The sequence below is a fragment of the Rhincodon typus genome, chromosome 2 (assembly GCF_021869965.1).
Source record: "Rhincodon typus isolate 14 chromosome 2, sRhiTyp1.1, whole genome shotgun sequence".
Lineage (NCBI taxonomy): Eukaryota > Metazoa > Chordata > Chondrichthyes > Orectolobiformes > Rhincodontidae > Rhincodon > Rhincodon typus.
In genome coordinates, this window is record NC_063333.1 from 84,219,665 (window position 1) to 84,239,395 (window position 19,731).

The 19,731-nt window shown below is 39.0% G+C and overlaps 1 protein-coding gene across 1 annotated transcript in view; it reads right to left on the reverse strand.

Annotated features, from left to right (window-relative positions):
• The window catches only part of LOC109933131 (aryl hydrocarbon receptor-like), a 163,338-nt gene that overhangs the window by 73,077 nt on the left and 70,530 nt on the right, over nucleotides 1-19,731 (reverse strand). The window contains 1 exon segment of the mRNA XM_048608500.1: nucleotides 9,317-9,408. Coding sequence (XP_048464457.1) covers nucleotides 9,317-9,408 — 92 coding nt within the window.

Genomic DNA, 19,731 nt, shown 5'->3' on the forward strand with positions numbered 1-19,731 from the left:
AGTGTACATATAACACTGGAACTAACAGAAACATTGAAATTTTGAAGGCACAGAAGGCAAATGGCACACCCAACTACTCTAGGTGCATAGAATACTCCTCAACTACACTACAAAATTCATCATTAATGGAAACACCCCTCACTGTTTTTTTAAAACCTCAAATATACTTCTAGCCTCCTTTGCCTGACATTCTTCTCGTCATGCCCTTTTGTAACCTCTCGAGTACGATCACATGCTTCCTGTAATCTGGTGACCAGAACTGTACAGAAGTACTTTAGCTGCGATCAAACCAGTACATTATATATGTGGAAACTTATCAAAAGCCTTGCTACAATCCAGGTAGACTACACCGAACATGGTATTTCCATCAGTTTCTCTTGCTGCTTCCTCAAAAATTTAGCTTTATCAAATATAACCGTCTTTTAACAAATCCAAGCCATCTGCCTTTGATTAACCAATGCTCCTCCAAATGACAATTTATAATGGCTCAAAACTTTTCCCAAATAATTTGCCCACCATTGGCCTAGGTAGTCACACTTTCATTTTCTCCCTTTTTAAACAATGATACAATGTTAGTTGTACACCAGCCCTCCAGCATTCAGTTCATTGTCTGAGGGGATAAGAAATTGTTAGCCTCTTCTCCATTTCATTTAGACTGAATTTAACACCTTTTAACCTTATAATTTCCCCCCTTACCCTTAATAACTTAGCCTCTTTCTCTTTGTATGTCTCATAAAACATCTTCAGATCTTCCTTGATTTTGATGAATAATATTTATTTCACGACCTTTCATTTAATTACTTTTCTAATTTTGTCTTTCTTTCTGCTGATGCACTGAGACTCTGCAAGGCTTTCTGCGTAGTCTGGCACCTGACATAAATTTTCTATTTTTTGACGGATTTTGAAGTGTTATACGGTAATTTTGCTCTGTGTATGAAAGAAGCACGAGAAAGAGCACTTTCCAGAAATGGGAATAATGCCTGGTTTGCATTAGTTGGAAAATAGGCACAAAGAATATAAAAGCCAAAAGAACATCCAAACAATCAAATGGCTTAATGGAGACAGAGAAGCATTCTCAATTACAACAATACTTTCAAAAAGAAATCTCGCTGCTAATGTTACACATGGGACTGTATTAAAGATGCAATACAAGGCATAATGTATAGGTTGCATTGAAAATACAGTGCTGCATGGTTTCATAATAATCTACATGGTTGTGTCATACGTCGCTTACAGAAAATATACGTTAATCAAGTCTGATTTTTGCTTTTCCTCACAATCATACACTGAAGAATTTTTTTTTTTAAACTAAAACTGATTCAACTCTTTTCTTCAGTAAAATCGGCACAAATTTGACACTGAAGAGTCCATAATGTAATCTTTAAGTTTTGAACTTTATTAACTCTCTTTACTTTAGGAGTAAGGATTATTGCAGGTCAACCCACAGCAGGAGGAATGCAGCGGTTCAAGAAGGCAGCTCACCGCCACCTTCTCAAGGGCAACTAGGGATGGGCAAGAAATGCTGGCCAGCCAGCGACGCCCACATCCCACAAAAAATGAAAAGAAAAAAAGTACAGTACAAGGTCAGAAACACATGAAAATCAAAATATACCATGTCCAAAATCATCTAACACATTGTGAGACCATTCCGCTAAACATTAATTGCTGATGTGTGACTTGAAAACCAAGCTCAGCTTCTTGAGGGATTTGTTGCTGCCGACCAGATTGTTTATTTTTTTTACTGCTGTATGTGCCCATACCATAGTACTGCAAGTGAACAATGAAAATGGCAATTATACAATTAAAGCATTGTGCTCATTGCTTTCAACTTAATGAACCAACCATTACGATCAAATAATTGGTGTTGATTTCAAATTCTTTTCAAATTCAGACTTTTACTTCAGGCAGTAAATGCGCATACATGGGTATATGTTCCAGTTTTTGTTATCTGTTTCTGCTAAGTGAACAAGTGTGAATCAACAACAGGACTATTGAATTTCAATAGAATGGTTTATCCTTATTACATCCCCAGACTCAAACCAGATTGGATTAGAACCTGGGCAGACGACCTGGGAAGAACTGAGGGTACCTCTGGCTGGAGTCATGGGCAACCAGTCTCAAAGCCCAAAACTAAAGAATAAAACAGCCTTCACTTCCACATAACTCCATCTGCCCCATCCATTCCAACTCAAGCCCACCACCTTCTCTTCAAGGCTCTTGTACCCAGTCATACAGAGTTATGCCAAATACCCATTCCAACTGTCCTTCAAACTCCCTGTGTGTCAAAGTTCCCCTGGCCAGCCAGGCCCCAACCACGGTCCTTCATTCCACCAAGTATTCCATCACACAGAATGAAAAAATAACCCAAAGAACAGCGGTTGCTGGAAATCAGAAACAAAAGCAGAAAAGCTCAATGGGTCTGGCAGCATCTGTGGAGAGAAATCAGAGTTCATGTTTCAGATCCAGTAATCCTTCTTCAATCACACTTCTGACTTGTGCCTCGTAGATGGGGGAAACATTTTGGGGAGATTAGTGGTCAGTTATATGGCTGGTCCAATTCAATTTCCAGTTAATGAAAAACCCCAGGTACTGGGAAGATTCAGCTATGGTAATGTCATTGAATGTCAAGGGATGATGATTAGATTCTCTCTTGTTCAAGAGAGTCAGTCATTGCCAGCACCTGTTTGGTGAAAATGTTACTTGCAACTTGTCAGTCCAAGTTTCAAGTTGTCTAGGTCTTGCTGTGTATGAACAAAAGTTGCAAGTTCTCAGATACCGAAGCAAGTGATGCTGCATAATGTACAACCATCAGAAAACATTATCACCTCTGATTGGATGATGGGGTAAGGCCATTAATGAAACAGTTCCGATGATTGGGCCAAGGAAACAACCCTGAAGAGCTCTTGCAGAGATGTCTCGAACCTCAGATGGCCTGTACAGCCAGTAAGAAAATTAGAAGGGTGCTGGTCCTGGGACTCAGATGAATGACCAACAACAACAAGCATCTTCCTTGTGCTAGGTATGACTCCAACCAATAAAGAGCTTTGCTCCTCATTCCTGTTGATTGCAGTTTTGCTCGGGATGCTGTCTTGCTGTCAAGGGCAGACACTCTCAACTCTTGACTGAATTCAACTCTTTTGTCCATAGTCGGACTAAGGCTGTAATGAGATCAGGAGCTGATGGTCCACAGTGCCTCATAGCTGCCCAATTTTGAGTTGCTAAATCCATTCCAAATCTGTCCCATTTAGCACAGGGACAGTGTAGTGCAACATGATAGAGCACATCCTAAGTGCAAAGATGAGATTTTGCCTCTTCAAGTGAACATATTTCCCTTGTATGGGAAAGGGACACCGAGTTGGAAGTGAGCAGGAGATCAAATTTAGGCAAAGTACAGAGGCTTCAGATGGTATACGTCTTCCCCAGCCCCCCTCCTAACCACCAACCTCACCACCAACTCCCACTGTTTCCACTCTGCTCTCTTGACATCAGAGACATCAATCTAAGAGCATTAAAATGGATCACGTTTGGGGGAAAATAATCTGCAAAGGATTGCCTTATGGATGTCAATGTTGTTAAATGTGAGCATTCAAGATTGGGAAAATAAAAAATAATCAGACTCATCTTAATTCATGCACAAGTAAATTTTAACGTCTTGGGTCAGAGCACCAACATTGTCTATTTTTGAGCTTTATGTTGAATTTAGTGTGAAAACTCATTCCAGAAGTGGATTTTGTCTCTCTAAATCGTAGTTATCCATTTCTAAAGTCATGTGGTTCACACAATCAGCTGAGGTTAATATATCACAACTCTCTTCATCTCTTCGGAACCTCTAAATATAAGAAGGAACATATTCAGCTATAATTTCTGTGCACCACATAGATACACTAGATTACAATATGTGATGAAGTGATGAGATAACACAGTGTGGAGCTGGAGGAACACAGCAGGCCAGGCAGCATCAGAGGAGCAGGAAAGTTGATGTTTTGGGTCAGGACCCTTCTTCAGAAAATTTTTTCCTGACCCAAAATGTCAACTTTCCTGCTCCTCTGATGCTGCCTGGCTTGCTGTGCTCCTCCAGCCCCACACTGTGTTATCTCTGACTCCAGCATCGGCAGTTCTTACTACCTCTGATGAAGTGATGAAATGTTTGGATGCATTTCTATGACACTATTCTTCTAGAAGGCAAAATTCTGAAATGTTTGTGAATTTAAAATGCTATTAATGTGGATATAGGATGCAGGAAAATCAGGCATTATTTAATGAAAATGTCAAAAAGCTATGGTTATCCTGTTTTAATGCACCATCCACACATCTGTATCTTTTTCACGGTGGATATTTGATATTTAACTAATGATGCAAATAGTAAAGGACAGTGAAGAAAGAGTCACATATTTTTTGAAGTGGTAAAACTAAGGGCGAGTTTGAAGATGTACAATACTTGGATTTTCAAAAGGCATTTGATAAGTTGCTACACCAACGGTGCACAAAATGAAAGGTCATGCTGTCGGCAGTAACATATTAGAAGGGGTGGAAGAGTGGCTGGCTTGCAGAAAACAGAGTTTGCATAAATATATCTTTGTCTGCGTCACAAGATGTGACAAGTAGAGTCCCACAAGGGTTGCGTGCTGGGGCCTCAACTTCTTACAATTTATATCAGGAATGAAGGGAGCAAAGGCATGATAGCTAAATTCATTCACAACACCGAGCTAAGGAGCAAAGAATTGTATGAAGACAACCTAGGAAGTTGCAAATGGCTATACATAGGTTAAGAGACTGTGCAAAAATCTGACAGCTGGTGTATAACGTGGGAAAAATGTGAAGCCATTCACTTTTGCAGGTAGAATAAAAAATCCAGACTATTATTTAAATAAAGAATAACTGAAGAATTCTAAGCTGCAGAGGGATCTGGGTGCTCTTGTGCAGGAGTCACAAAAAGTATACTCGTACAGCATATAAACAAGATGTTAACGGGATGTTACCCTTTTTTAATGACGTGAATTGAACATAAAAGTAAGGTTATCCTTCAATTATACAAACATTGTATTAACACTGAGACCGCATTAAGTATTTTGCTCAGTGTTGGTCTCTTTATTTGATGAATGATGCAAATGCATTGGAAGTGGATCAGGGGAAGTTTACTATATTTGTACCTAGAATGACTGAGAGAGGTCTTATATTTCCACAGGAGTTTAGAAACACAGTGACTTGACTGAAGTGTGCAAGATCCTGAATGGTTTTGACAGGGATGTCTTCTCTTGTGGGTCAATCCAGAACTCAGGAGCACTACGTAAAAATTAGGGGTGGTCCTTACTGGACAAAGATGAGCATTTTTTTCTCTGTTAGAGGTCTGTGTGGCTTTGGAACTTAGAAAGTGGTGGAATCCCATTACTGAATACCTTTAAGACAGAGATGGATAGATTCTTAGAGGAATCAGCATTAGCAAAGATAGGAATATGGAATTTGAAACACAAACATATCGGTCATGATTGTTTTAAATGGTGGAGCAGACTTTAGAGCCTGAATGGTCTACTTCTGCTCCTAATTTGTATGGTTGTGTATAATTTAGACATAAATGTGGAAATATAGTTCACAGTGTAAATGGATCCAGTCCGTGGAGAGCTACAAAGCCCAGGCCAAATACATGATCAGCTCTATGGTTTAATCTGTTCCAAAGAAAGGTCACTGGAACCGAAACGTTGACACTGCTTACTCTCCACAGATGCTGTCAGACCTGCTGAGTTTCTCCAGCAATTTTTGCTTTTGTTTAAAACCCATAATTGTTTATGAAACAATTGAGATTTAAGCAAAATGATTGTGGGGAGTTGTTGACCAAAGTTAAAGAAGCTTATCCTGGACTCCCTTTGTGCTGCTTTTAGTTGCCAATTTAAATGATCTCAGCCATGACCCATTGAGCAAGTTACCTGCCTGCCCATTTACCTTCTAAATGGTTTATAGGTTGAAAAACTGAGATGTATATTTTATTTACTTTTAGAAGTTGTGTTTTGCAGCACAGTATTCTGAATGCCACATTGTATTATCTGAAGCCACAGATATTTCATGTCCAAACAGCATTTTTAGTATCTGTTTGCAATCTATAATTGTCTACAATCAACATTAAAAAGCAACAAAAAAATTAATGAACATACAAAAGAATCAGGAACCATTTTTGCAAATCTTCCACATTGGAATTCTCGAAGAGGAAAATGTACAAAGTATTCTCTGCTGACTATAATTCTGATTGTATTTTTATGTTCCACAAGTTGCATTTTGTATACTTCTGTACTATGGTCGATGAGACCAGACTCAACACATGCCCATCACATTTTCTCTTTATAGCTTATAGACATACGGCTATACATGAAAGTGCTTTTTAATTTGTGCTTATTCCTATCATTTGCTGCAGGGAACCAAACAATGCAACTTTGCTACTCAAATAAATAATGCAAAATATAAATACCCTTGAAAATGTTGACAACAATTCTGCTGATCTCTATAAAAACCGATAGTGTTAGTGGTAAAAATGAACAGTACTCCAAGATGGCAGCACAGTGGCTCAGTGGTTAGCACTGCTGCCTCACAGCACCAGGGACACGAGTTTGATTCCAGCCTCGGGCGACTGTCTGTGTGGAGTTTGCACATTCTCCCCGTGTCGGCGCAGGTTTCCTCCGGGTGCTCCGGTTTCCTCCCACAGTCCAAAGATGTGCAGGCTAGGTGGATTGGCCATGCTAAATTGCCCGTAGCGTTCAGGAATTTGTAGCTTAGGTGGATTATAGGGGGATGGGTCTGGGTGGGATGCTGCAAGGGTAGGTGTGGACTTGTTGGACCGAAGGGCCTGTTTCCACACTGTAGGGATTCTATGATTCTATGGCACAAGTGAAGGTAAGAAATCTCTCACAGCAAAGAGCTGTCATCGTCAATGGCCAGCACCAGTTACACTCAGCTTTCTTGAGGCTGAATTGAAGTTTATATTGTTTGCCCAATGCGCGCTAGCCAGGGTGATCTAAAATATAAACCTTGCAAAACTAAGTGTGAGGAGGTTTAACAATTCCTGGCAAGTGGTCTAATCCATATCCATTTGCTGTACCATTTTTAAAGGCAAATCGAATAAAATGCTTTGGAACTAATTAGAGACTGTTTTTCTCATTTAAAAAATACTCCTTTTAAGTGCTTGGTGTGTACCCTTTTAAACTTTTTTCACCAAGAAAAACTATTTTTTTTCCATAATGCATATTCAGATAGATTGGTTAGAATGCTAATAGTCATTGCTCTGTGAACCAAGGTTAAAAACTATGAGAGTTTTGATTTTGAGGTATTAAACAAATTAGTCGTTTCAGCTATCACAAAAACAGAAAACTTTGGAAATTAGCAGATTAGATAGCATCTGTGGAGAAAGAAACAGTCAACATTTCATATCCATAATCTTTCTTCTGACAAAGTCATAAATTGTTTTATGTTAATTAAGAAATCATAGCTCAATAAATCCCAAAGTCTGGATTCCTTTTGGATCACTGAAATTCAGTTACTAGGAGTTCATATTTATTCATAGAAAAGTCGCAAGTACAAATGTTAAAATAATATGGACTATTTAATGCACAATTATGTATTATTATTACAATAGGTATTTATTTTTCCAAACAAAGGAGATTTAGGTCTTGTCTCGGAATGATGAATACATCTTTAGGACATTCCAGCATTCTTTAATTGGCTTTCCCCATGCCCAGGGGTGGAAATGCGATGAACTTTGTCTTAACTTTTTTGTTATTACATATGATTTCTGTCATTGATGTAGGCACCGTGTTGACGCAACTTATAAAACTTTTCACAGTATTTTTTCACGTAAAAGTGCACATGACAATAAATTTCTAATCTATTCTATTCTATCACTTTCAGACACTGCTTTGATGATGTGTCAGAAGCACAGTGACAATAGTGTTATACCTGCAATAAAAGACAAAGCTATATAATGACAGTTAACCCACAGTAACCGACATGGAATTTTGGTTCGCTAAGGTCACTGCGCTGTGGGATTTCCTGTCCTGTCAGTCAAACCAGAATTTTGTGTCATCGGATTTTGACACATCGTAATTTTGTTGCAAAGTGGTTAAGGTTATGCCTTCTGGTAATCTTGGGCTGATAGTCTGCGCAAGGTTTATTCGTTTACCAATCTCACTGTCCTTGTATCAGGAAAGAAGTGATTTTTATTTCAACATTTACTGAATGTACATGAACAATAGAGAGTTTTGCTCTAATAGATCCACCAATCCAGAAAAGTAAAAGCTATTCAACTAACTTCATTGGAATAGAGACAGATGAAAAATAGCCATAATGGTACTGTTAATCTCTCTTATTAGATATCAAAAATTTAATTCCTGTACTGTACTTTTTAGTTCCTGTGAATAGTAAAGTAATGTATAAATACAGCAAAACAACAGTGATTAAAATGAGATTGTAATTAAACAAAATACAAAAACCATATCAATTTATACCAATCTGGAGAAGTAGGATGGTATGCCTTTTTGGAGAAAAAACAAAGCAAGAGATTACATAATGAATTTGAGGATATAGAGAGAGTTAGAGGATGTGGCAGTCTTTAGAGTGCATGTTCACAGGTCCCTGAAAGTGGTGGGACAGCTAGATAAGTGGCAAAGAATTCATATGGGATGCTTGCCTACATTGAGCAAGGTATTAAACTCTAAAGCAGGGATGTAATACAGGAACTAACCAAGACACTGGTTAGGCCAGAGCTGGAATTTTGGGCACAGTTCTGGTCACCAGATTATGGGAAGGACACAACTGCTCTAGGCAGAACAGAACAGATTTACAGGATGCTGCCACAGCTTGAAAATAGTAGCTACGAGGAAAGACTGGATAGGCTAGGGTCGCTTTCCTTAGATCAGAGGAGTCTAAGGAGTGGCTTAATTGAAGTGTACAAAATAACAACAGCTTGGATACAATGGACAGAGAAGACTTGTTTTCCACTACCGTGGCTGGTAGAAGGATAAGATGGTACTTGAGGAAAAATGTTTTTACCCAGTGGGTGACTGGAGCTTGCTGCCTAGTTTGGTGGTTGAGATAAAACACTCAAGTCATTTTAAAAGGAACCTGAAACAGTGCCTGAATCTCTATAACATGCAGAGCTACAGAACAGCTATTGCTAAGTGGGTTTAAAATAGGCAGCTAGTTTATTCAGCTGGCATAGACAGCAAGATCTAAATGGCCTCTTTCTGTGTATTAACTTTTCTATGGCTCTTATACATCAAGAACTTTTTCAAATATGATTTTCCTCCTTCTCGTTTTTCATCAAGGTTTATCTTACTTGCAACAGAAGTTCTCCCTCTTGAAGGTATTCGCCATGTTGCGATGGTATACAGTTTCCATGGATGCCATTCCCATTTGATTTCAAAGTAACTGAAAAAGCAAAGTGAGAATGATATTTATTGGCATAAAACTCAAATATTGTCAGATAAGCACAGGTATGTTTTGAATAGTGTACAGTTTGAGTGTGGTACAGTTACTTTATTCTTTCAATATAAACAATTATGGCCATCATTTGTAATTAGGTACATTCGATTTATTAAAAAATTGAACCCTAAGATTAACAGTCCACAATATCCAAATATGCCTCCTTTTGTTTTTTTTTATTCATTAACGGGATAAGGGCATCACTGGCTAGGCAGCATTTATTGCCCATCCCTAATTGACCAGAAGGCATTTAAGAGTCAACCACATTGCTGTAGGTCTGGAGTCACATGTAAGCCAGACCAGATAAGGATGGCAGTTTCCTTAAACCAGATGGGTTTTTCTGACAATCGACACTGGATTCATAGTCATCACTGGATTCTTAATTCCAGATATTTTTATTGAATTCAAATTCCACCATCTACCATGGCGGGATTCGAATCTAGGTCTCTGGATTAACAGTCCAGCGATAATGCCACTAGGCCATCACCCCTCCTTCTTATACGCAAGTACCCTCAGCCAATCCAATCGTAATTTCAATAAGATTATCATAATTGACTTCCAATTTTTGACAGAATGAGGAACCTTTATCCAAACACCTTTCTCTTATTGCCATGCCTACGGAGACTGAAGATGTTACAAACTTACAGGCAGAAGGGAAAGGTAAAAGGTTAGTTTCAATTTATTTCTCTTCGCTGTAAAAGAGTCTAATATGCCTGTTTGTAGCTGTGCCTAATCTGAAGAACACTGGATATACCCACCATGGTTAACAAATGGCCTAGGATTACAAACACAAAAACAACTGACTTTTTATTCCATTTGTGTTGCAGGCTACGAATTACTTTTCGCAATAAATTCACAATCCACAGCATATTTTAAGTTAGCAATGCTTTATCCAGACTTTTGGGAAGCCTTCTGACATCGATGGTAAAGAAAATGAATAACAGGCATCTAACTAATTGTTAGCGCTCTTGCTGATTTTATACCCACGATGTGGGAAAAAAAAAATCGGAAGTAACATTACTGAAAGTAATGTATGGTATTCTAGAATTTAATTAAATGCTTCAAACAGATGTGATTGCACTGCAGGCTATAGACCAGATGCAACCAGCAAGCCAAGGAACCTGGATTAGGGCAGAGAGTTCATTCTTGTTTATGTTAAAAGTTTCTTATTTGCAATTGAGATCAGTTCATTCAGTTAGCTGGACTTTTTATTTGTGATGCAGAATGACACCAACAGTATGGGTTCAATTCCCACACTGACTAAAATTACCATGTTTAGAACAGAATAGAATCCCTACAGTGTGGGAACAGGCCCTTCGGCCCAACAAGTCCACACCGACCCTCACAGCATCCCACCCAGACCCACCTGACCTACACATTCCTGAGCACTATGGGCAATCTAGCGGCCAATTCACCTATCCTGCACATCTTTGGACTGTGGGACAAAACCAGGGCACCCAGAGGAAACCTACGCAGACACAGGGAGAATGTGCAGATTCCACACAGACAGTTGCCCGAGGGGGAATCGAACCCAGGCCCCTGGCACTGCAAGGCAGCAGTGTTAACCACCGAGTCACTGTGCTGCCCTTCTCCTCCTCAGCAGCTTCCCTGTGGTGTGCAATCCTTAGTCTGCACTCTCCCTCTCTACAATGAGGGAAAAACTAGCCCTATGACTCAAACTGTGGAGACTTAATTTCCTATTTGCTAAATTGTCCTTTAATTCCATGAGACCAAAAATTTAGAAAAGGGATTTCTTAGTGAATGAATGGAGGATCAAAACCTGAGATTCACTGGGTATTAGCAATCTAACATCTTCATATATCCATGAACAGGGCTGCACATTGGCTCAGTGGTTAGCACTGCTGCCTCACAGCACCACGGCCCCAGGTTTGATTCCAGTCATTGGTGACTGTGTGGAGTTCGCACATTCTCCCTGTGTCTGCATAGGTTTCTATCGCGTGCTCTGGTTTCCTCCCACAGTCCAAAGATGTGCAGGTGAGGTGGAGTGCCTATGCTAAAGTGCCCCAGTAGTGTCCAGGGATGTATAGGCTAGGTGGGTTTGCCATGGTACATGTAGGGTTATCGGTATAGGGTGGGGGGCTTGGGACTTGGTAGGGTGCTCTTCAGAGGGTCAGTGCAAACTCGATGGGTCAAATTACCTCTTTCTGCACTATGGGGATTCTACGATTCTAATGTAAGAACTGATTAAAATTTTATAATGGTCATAACAGCCATAGAGTGGGGTGAAGCATTGTTTGTTTTTCAATGGAAAACCACAGCATCTGCCAATACAAAGAAAAGTTCTGACAAAGAACATTACTTTGCAGAATAAAGTAATGATTCAACAGGAATAAGGGCATTGAGAAATTCTGGCTTACCTGGATCATCATTGTTCGGATTTTAAGAGTGCTTACAGCAAAAGTAAAGGAATATCAATGAGTACAATCTGAAAGAAATGTTTTCTTCATTTTATACTCAATGATTTCAATTATGAATCTCAGAAATCATTTTGGCTAACAGAGTGACGACGATGTGAACCAGGTTCATTGATTAGATAGATTACACATAACTGGACAATCAAACATATTCACCTTTCTGCAAGCTTTCAAAATTAACTTCCTGATGCAAACTGTGCCGGAACTGAAACTCAAGTCTACCTGTCTTTTCATGTTCCCACACTTGCACATCACAATTCCTTCCTGACAGCTCCATCCTTTCAGTCTTCAGCACTCTACTGCATGCATTCTCCATTGCCCTACCCCCTACAAACTGCTCTACTGCTTAGCAGTCTGTTTTGAGGGATGTAGCTGGCGTTGCCTTTAAATAGCTTCTTCTTGAAACATTCCTTAGAGATTTCAGTAATGAAGGTATCACTACCAGAACATGAATCAGGGTCGCTATCACCTTTCACGTGGTCTCTGACAAACCTGTCACCAACTTCTACTAGAATTGTTTTAAATCAGAAACACACCAATGGGAAGTGTTGGGACTAGGTTCAAAAAGAAGAAAATTAGCTTTTGATGAAAAGGGATTTTTTTTTTCCTTAATTTGAATCTCGTAGTGTTTATGCTCGTTCCAAGGCAAACCTGGGACTTCATAACTTTGTAACTGGGCAGGAATGAAAGGAGTCAGATCAGACACTTAAGACTATGAGGCATAAAGAAAGGAGGCACTGAAGATCACACAAATAAAGGAAAATGTAAAGTGGAACACATCAAAAGATTAAAAAAAGACAGTTGGATGAATAAAGTTAAAATATATACAGAAACGAGAGAATATGGAGAAAGTGAATAACATTCAATAACACAACTTCCAGAAATAAAAACGAAAGTACACCGGTAAGATGGTCATAGTTCCACAAGAGGAAATGAACAGGTTGTTGAAGGAGAAACTAATTTTATTTTTATCAGTGGTCAACTCCATAGAAGATGAACTACTGCCAACTACAGAGAAGAGCATCTATGGTCACTTCCTTCTATTATTCTCCACCCAGAACCCTCTTCTCAGTTCAAATTATACTTCCTTTTGCGTTTGCCCCTTCAAGAACCTTTCTCCTAATTCACTTTCAAAATCTCAACTTTTAGCCCTTCACTCACAATACATCTAGAGCTATGATTATGCACAAGGGCTGCCTTAGCTCCAACTTTTAGGTCCTAATAATTTTGCCTCGAGCAGAATATTTTACCTCATGCAGCAATGCTTATATTGTCCTCCCAAAACAAAAAAAAAAATCTGGGCATGGATCTTACAGTATTGAAGAATACATCAGAGGTTTATAATGATAAATTATTATATACAGGCATTACATTCACAGACGGAGCATCTAGTTTAGGATTAAACCATTTAGTTACCCATTGCAGCGTGCTTTCAGTAGCATGGCATGGTTCAGGTATTCTGAGGTAAGATGGAGTGGAGACCTTTTACATCCTCAGGTCACATGCTATGTTAATGACTATATCATGAGTATATCTCTTAAAAATACACTGACATCCTGATTGTGAGACATAACACATTAAAATTATTAATCTCTCTCATACTGCTGACTTCCCCTATTCTAGCATCACCTCTTCTCTCCAAGTCAAAGGTACATAAACATGAATGTATATGACAAACAATTTGTCTACTCATCATCATCAGCTCTGTCTAGAGCTCATAAAACACTAGCAGGTACTTTTTCATCCAAAACAGAAGGTTTTACTTTTGTGAAAAAAAAGAGAACCCAGATTCTTTGTTACTGCAAAGCATCTACACAAAGGCCTCTCTCCCACCTGTCACACCCTAGTCCCCAACAAAAAGCTCAAGGATTTCAATGACCTTTTTTATTACTAGGTTTAAAATCATCCAATCAGCTGATGCTACCCGCTTCCTATATTTTCCTCACCCACAAGGCCTCAAGGCATTCCCTCTGCCTTATACCTGAACTTGCATCATTCTCTCGTTACTTTCCCATTTGTCTCACCCTGTCTCTGAGCGCACTATGTCCACAAAACCCACTTCCTGCTCCCTAGACCCAACATCCATCTTAATTGATATCATGAACAATTGGCTCTCTCAATGTATCCTTCATCCTTTGTTAACATCTCTACTATCAAAAACAGACCCACACATCAGCATCTTCGTGAACGGTGACTTCATCTTCAAATGTCTCTTTCCTCTCAAGTCCTTGAACATGTTGTCAGTTCTTATCTTTCCCAGAACTTCTCTCTCTACTCCTGAAAAGCTACCTTTGCTATCACCCAAGGCTCCATCCTTGGCTCCCTCCTCTGCTCGGCAATATTATTTATTAAGCCAGCATCAACTTCTAAATGTACACTGATGATATCGTGTACCAGCTGTACCTCACCACCACTTTTCTGGACTCCTTCACAGTCTTTAAATTGTTGGACTATTTATTCTAATGTGCAAAACTGGATAACTAGATATTTTTTACAATGAAATTTAGAAAAGACTAAACCCATGTTCCTCATTCTGCACTGAAAACCTCGTTCTCTTCCCATGATCCCATTTACCTCCCTAGTAAGTGTAGGAGGTTGAACTAGACCGTTCGCAACCTTATGGTCATAAATGATCCAAAGAGGAGCTTCTGGCCACACATCTGTGACCATCAAAACCTTCTATGTCCACTCTCCAAGATTCCACCCTTCCCTCTGTACATCTGCAGCTGAAACTTTCCTCCAGAGTTTTGTCACTTGACTATTCTATGCCAGCCTCTCATTCTTTTCCCTCTAAGCTTGAGATCATGCAATACCACTGCCAGTGTCCTAACTCATGTTATATCCCATTCACCCTTCACCATGTGCTATTTAATCTATTCACTGCCAAGTAATGCCTCAAATTTAAAGTTCACAACCTTATTTTTAAACTGACTCCATGGTCTCTCCCCTTCCCAACTCTGCGATATTTGCTGCTTTACTTTGAAGATATCTGTACTCCTCCCTCTTATTCTGTCCCCTAAGCAACCGCTTTTAGACACTCCACAATTTGCAGCCAAATTGTCAGCTGCAAGGCCTGAAGTTCTGGACTGCCCTCCCCAAAAACCCCTCTGCATCTCTCTTTTCCTTCTTTACAATACTGCATAAAATCTACCTCTTTCGCTTACCTACCCTAACAACTCTTCAAGTGAAAGACATCAAGACGCTTTCCCGAGTTATAGGTACTAATCAAATACAAATTTTAGTATATATTTGGGTGCTGAGAGAGAGAGGGGGGGAGAGAGAGGGGGAGTTGGGCAGGGGAGAGAAAGAGACAAGAATTACAGTCTGCATGCATGCATGTGTGTCGAGGAGAAAGGAAAATCCGAAAGAGTGAATTTAGCAGCAGAGAGAGGATTCAAGCTTTTGCAGTAACAGAGACAGAACTTTATCTAGCAACTTCAACTCCAAACCTCCGAATTTCAAAAACTGAAAGCAAAAACTAAAACCCTTGGTCTGTTTGTGCCTGACTCCATCCACTCACGCTTCTTTGGTCTAATTTAGAAAAGACCAAAACTCTGCTTCCCATGGAACAGACACCTCAGTATCAGATTTACAACGTCCCACCTCAAGTGAACCAAGTCAAATAAAATCTGAGGAAGGGTCACCTGACCTGAAACGTTAACGCTTTTTTTTTCTTCACAGATGCGGCCAGATCTGCTGAGCTTTTCCACCAAATTTGTTTTTGTTCCAAATAAATCTCCCTCAAAGGCACACATCATCACAAATGCGAGATATAAAACAAAATACACAATAGGAATACTGAGCCTGTATTAGAAATGTTTTGCTTCCGACAAAAAAATGCAGCAGAAAGAGACAGAAACAATCTCATATTTATTCACTGGGTTGAAAAAAAGGCAATCTGTAACAACAGAAAAAGGGTAAACAAAAACTGCTCCAAGCCACTGAAAACGATTCCTGAACACATTCTTCATAGTTTGCAATACTATAAGCAGATCGCAGTGCCATAAGCTTCGGGTTAGTTGGGTTGTTGGTGGTGGGGAATGACTTCTTGACCTTGCATCAAGTCGCAACAGGAGCCTTCGATATTACAACAGCCGGCCCCAAACACAGCACTTCCTCATTTGGCCCCATTCTAATTTCAATAAAAACGTGATTTGTGCATACAGGGTTTATGGAAACAGTTGGCTCCATTAAAGTTGGATTTTGGTAGCCTCCGACCACAACATCCAACGTGGACTTGGTAACTGAACTTTGCATATTTCTCTCAGCGGCAAAGATACAGCTTGGAAAAATAAGATATGACCCCAGGATAGCAGCCTTGGGCAAGTCATGTGACTATTGAAATGGTGAAATATAGTCATGGTTTTGTATTAAATTCCATAAGCTCAGTAACTGTCAAGCGCATGAGGACTGTTAACAGATCTGTCAAAAGCAAATATGTCAATAACAACTGTCATTAGGGCTGTAAAGATGACTTGTCAAAAGCCTTATTACAATCTAACCCCTACTAATGAACCTCTCACCCTTCAACCACCAACCCCCTCAAACATGCCACCGATCTGACTAACTTTGCCCATCAGTTGACCTAATTACCTCAACAGCCCCTGACTAGTCCTCATAATCTTACTCACTTACTTTACACTCACCTTCCGTCCGTAGTTTTTGAAAAAATCTTTACGCATTTATTACTTTTGCAGTATGACAGCAAGCGCTGTAAAAACACTCCATTGGAAGAAAGAAACGCTGGAGGCAATTAACTCTTCATAATGTTGCCCAATCTGGGTCAGAAATAGGGATTGCAACCCAGAATGGAAGATTTGAGCCATTGTTGGGAAGGCTTCAATACAAGCTAGTAAAAAGTCAAGGACATAAAAAGAAAGGGAGGGAGGTTACAGCTGTGACAAAAGTATACAAGAATAGTGGGCTCAAGGTTTTATTTGAGAGGTTGAAAATGGAAGTGTTAAAATAGAAGGAATAGCAGTTGGAAAGAGAATTATTAACTTGCAGACCACTAGGGGAAGTTAGAACATCAGTCGTTCAGTGGAAATAGGGTAAATGCAGCAGAAGTGGATCTTATGGGCAAGATGAGCACAACAGGGCCATGAGGGCAAATAAAGGAAAAATAAGAGAAGAGTTCAGATTTAGAGGAGTGGGGAAACTTTACAGCAAGTTTGGGCCAGCAGGCACGGGGGAAGAGTGGCGTGGCAGTAAACATCTGGTTTGACGCACTGGATCTTAGAGACAAAAAAAGCAAATGAGTTCCTTGCATTCATTGTTGAGGGTGAAGATGGAAGAGGGGAGAAAGGACTTAAAATGGCATCTTGCAATAGAAAAGAGAACCTAGTATTATCTTTTACATTTCAGATGTTTTTGCAGAAGTGAGCAATTTGCTTGCACGAAAACGTGACCTAACAGTGTATGCAAGCCAATTTGTCCATCTATTCAAGCACTCTGACATGTAATTACCACTGTTGTACATTTTTTACCCTCATGTGAAATCAGCTTCAGCAAACCCTGAACAGTTTATTGATTAACGTTGTTAAAAATATATAGATGGTGGGTATTGTTTGATTTAGGAGTGATCCCAATCCTAAAAAACCAGTCAACTGAGATACTCGGCTGGTATTTCAGAGGCAGAAATTTAGGAGACTGCATCTTGTTACCTACATCACCATCTGGCTTGAATCCATGTATCAAAGTCCATCTATTTCACAGTAGATTGCACTTTAGCAATTTCACACAGAAGAGGCCGTGACTTTTCTGACATAGACAGTTTAAAAATTATACCCATGCACTAAAGGTTAATCTACCTTGCACTTGGAATTACTCTACCTCACCTGGAAATGCTCAGTTTCAACCTAGTGTTGAAAATAGAAAGGATATTTATTCTATTCCTCAGCTCACATTAACAAAGCTTTGCACCTGCATAAATGAGCCTGAATCAAGATATCAATTCATAACTGCTACACTGTATCCTTTAGTGCAAGGAAGGAAAAAAATCACAGGCAAAATAACTGGGACTGTAAAATGAGAATTGAGCAGCTGCTAAGGTCAGCAGAAAAAACTGGACAATGCTTTTCATGAAAGGAAATCTCTGTTTTAATTACATTAAAATGTTTTCATCCCTAGGTACAAAGCCATATCTGTTGCACACTTATTAACTGGCTAACTGCTAAATTTTTGGAATGCTAATTCCTAAGACACTGCTCAGAAATTTGATTCTTTCAACTGCAATCAAGTCCTGTATTCTGGGCCACTAACGATCTAAAAAAGGAACAAAAATTCTTATTTGGATGTATAAACTGGAACCAGCAAAACATAAAATCAAAAATGATCCAAAACCAATATGTTCAAAATCTTCTTGTATAACTGAACAGTTCCTAAATCTTACAATTAAAGTAGAAACTGTCCAAAACCAAATTATTAATCTGGAAAAATAATACTGCCTTACCATGAAATTACAAATAATGTGCATCAAACTAAACTGAACAGTGCTTTTTATAGTTCTTGAAATGAAAACTTCTGCAATTTAGCACTAACCAGCACATGAGTTTAGCTAAAGAATATATATTCTGTAAAACATATTTAGTTTAGATTCAAGATTGGGATGCAGTAAAGACATAATTTACAATTTGGTATCATTCAACAGTTCTTTATGCTAATAGTTCCGTCCATTGTTCCCTTGTAGCAACAAGACAGGAAGTAGGAAACCCATTAGTCCCTCTTCTCTATCTACCCTGTTAGACAGACAGTGTCAACAGAAGTGCAAACTGACACAAAAGTTTTACACATCGCAGCTGTAGGACAAAATTCACCATGGCACAGTTTTCCTGCAACCATCCTTGAACATTGTGTTTCTGAAATGTTCTGTGAATTTGTAGTAAAGAAACATAGAAATATTTGGTTATATTGAAACAAAGTAAAAACTATAAATCTGATCTTACAGTAAAGGGAAGATGATTGGCTTTCTCTTGAACATCTTAGGTCACCCTCAAACAAAGGAAGAAAGGAGTTTTTGTAGATTTCAAAGGAAGGTACGAATTTTATTTGATAACCAGGCCTTGTATATATGACAGAATAATGATGTAAGGAAGGGGAGGAAATTGAAGAATTCCACAATCCTACATTATATCGAGTACTTAAGCAAACTCGTGTTTCCAAAAGTGAAGCAAACATTATAAATGTGGTGTTCAAGGCAACGATTATTTGTTATTCCAATCTCTTATAAATCTAATCACATTTTATTTTTTCAACCAAGAATCTGCATTAATAGGATTTAGAATTTAGGGAATTCTAGCTGTATAGAGGAGAGGGGACAGGAACAGAAATATTGATTAAATCCATTGTAAAAGAGGAAGGACTTTAGGGGGGAGGAAGAAGTAAAGATAGAAAGTCAAAGTAGTTAGGAAGTACAGTAGCAGAGTGTGTGATGGGTGAAAGATAAACTGTTCACTTCACAGAAATGCGACATCGGAAGAACAAAAGGTTACAGGCAAGGAAATATATGTGGTAAATTCCCAAGTAAAATATAGCAAGTCCAGGGAGGGATTTGAAATTCATTAATACAAAAAAGGGAGTTACTGAAACTGGTCATTGAGGGGACTTTTTTGGAAACGCTTCAGCTTTTAATGAAGATTAGATAACGATGAAAACCGGAGTCAAACTAAATAGGAACAATAGTGCTCAGAAATTATTTCAAGTGATGAAGGCATGAACATGAATTTTAGTATGTTGCAAATAAGGAAGTAGGTAGGCAACTTCCTAGTAGTCAAATACAGTTTTGTTCATAGAATGGATGGCTCAAGTGAGGAGAGAGGTTGAGAAGAAGAGTCCT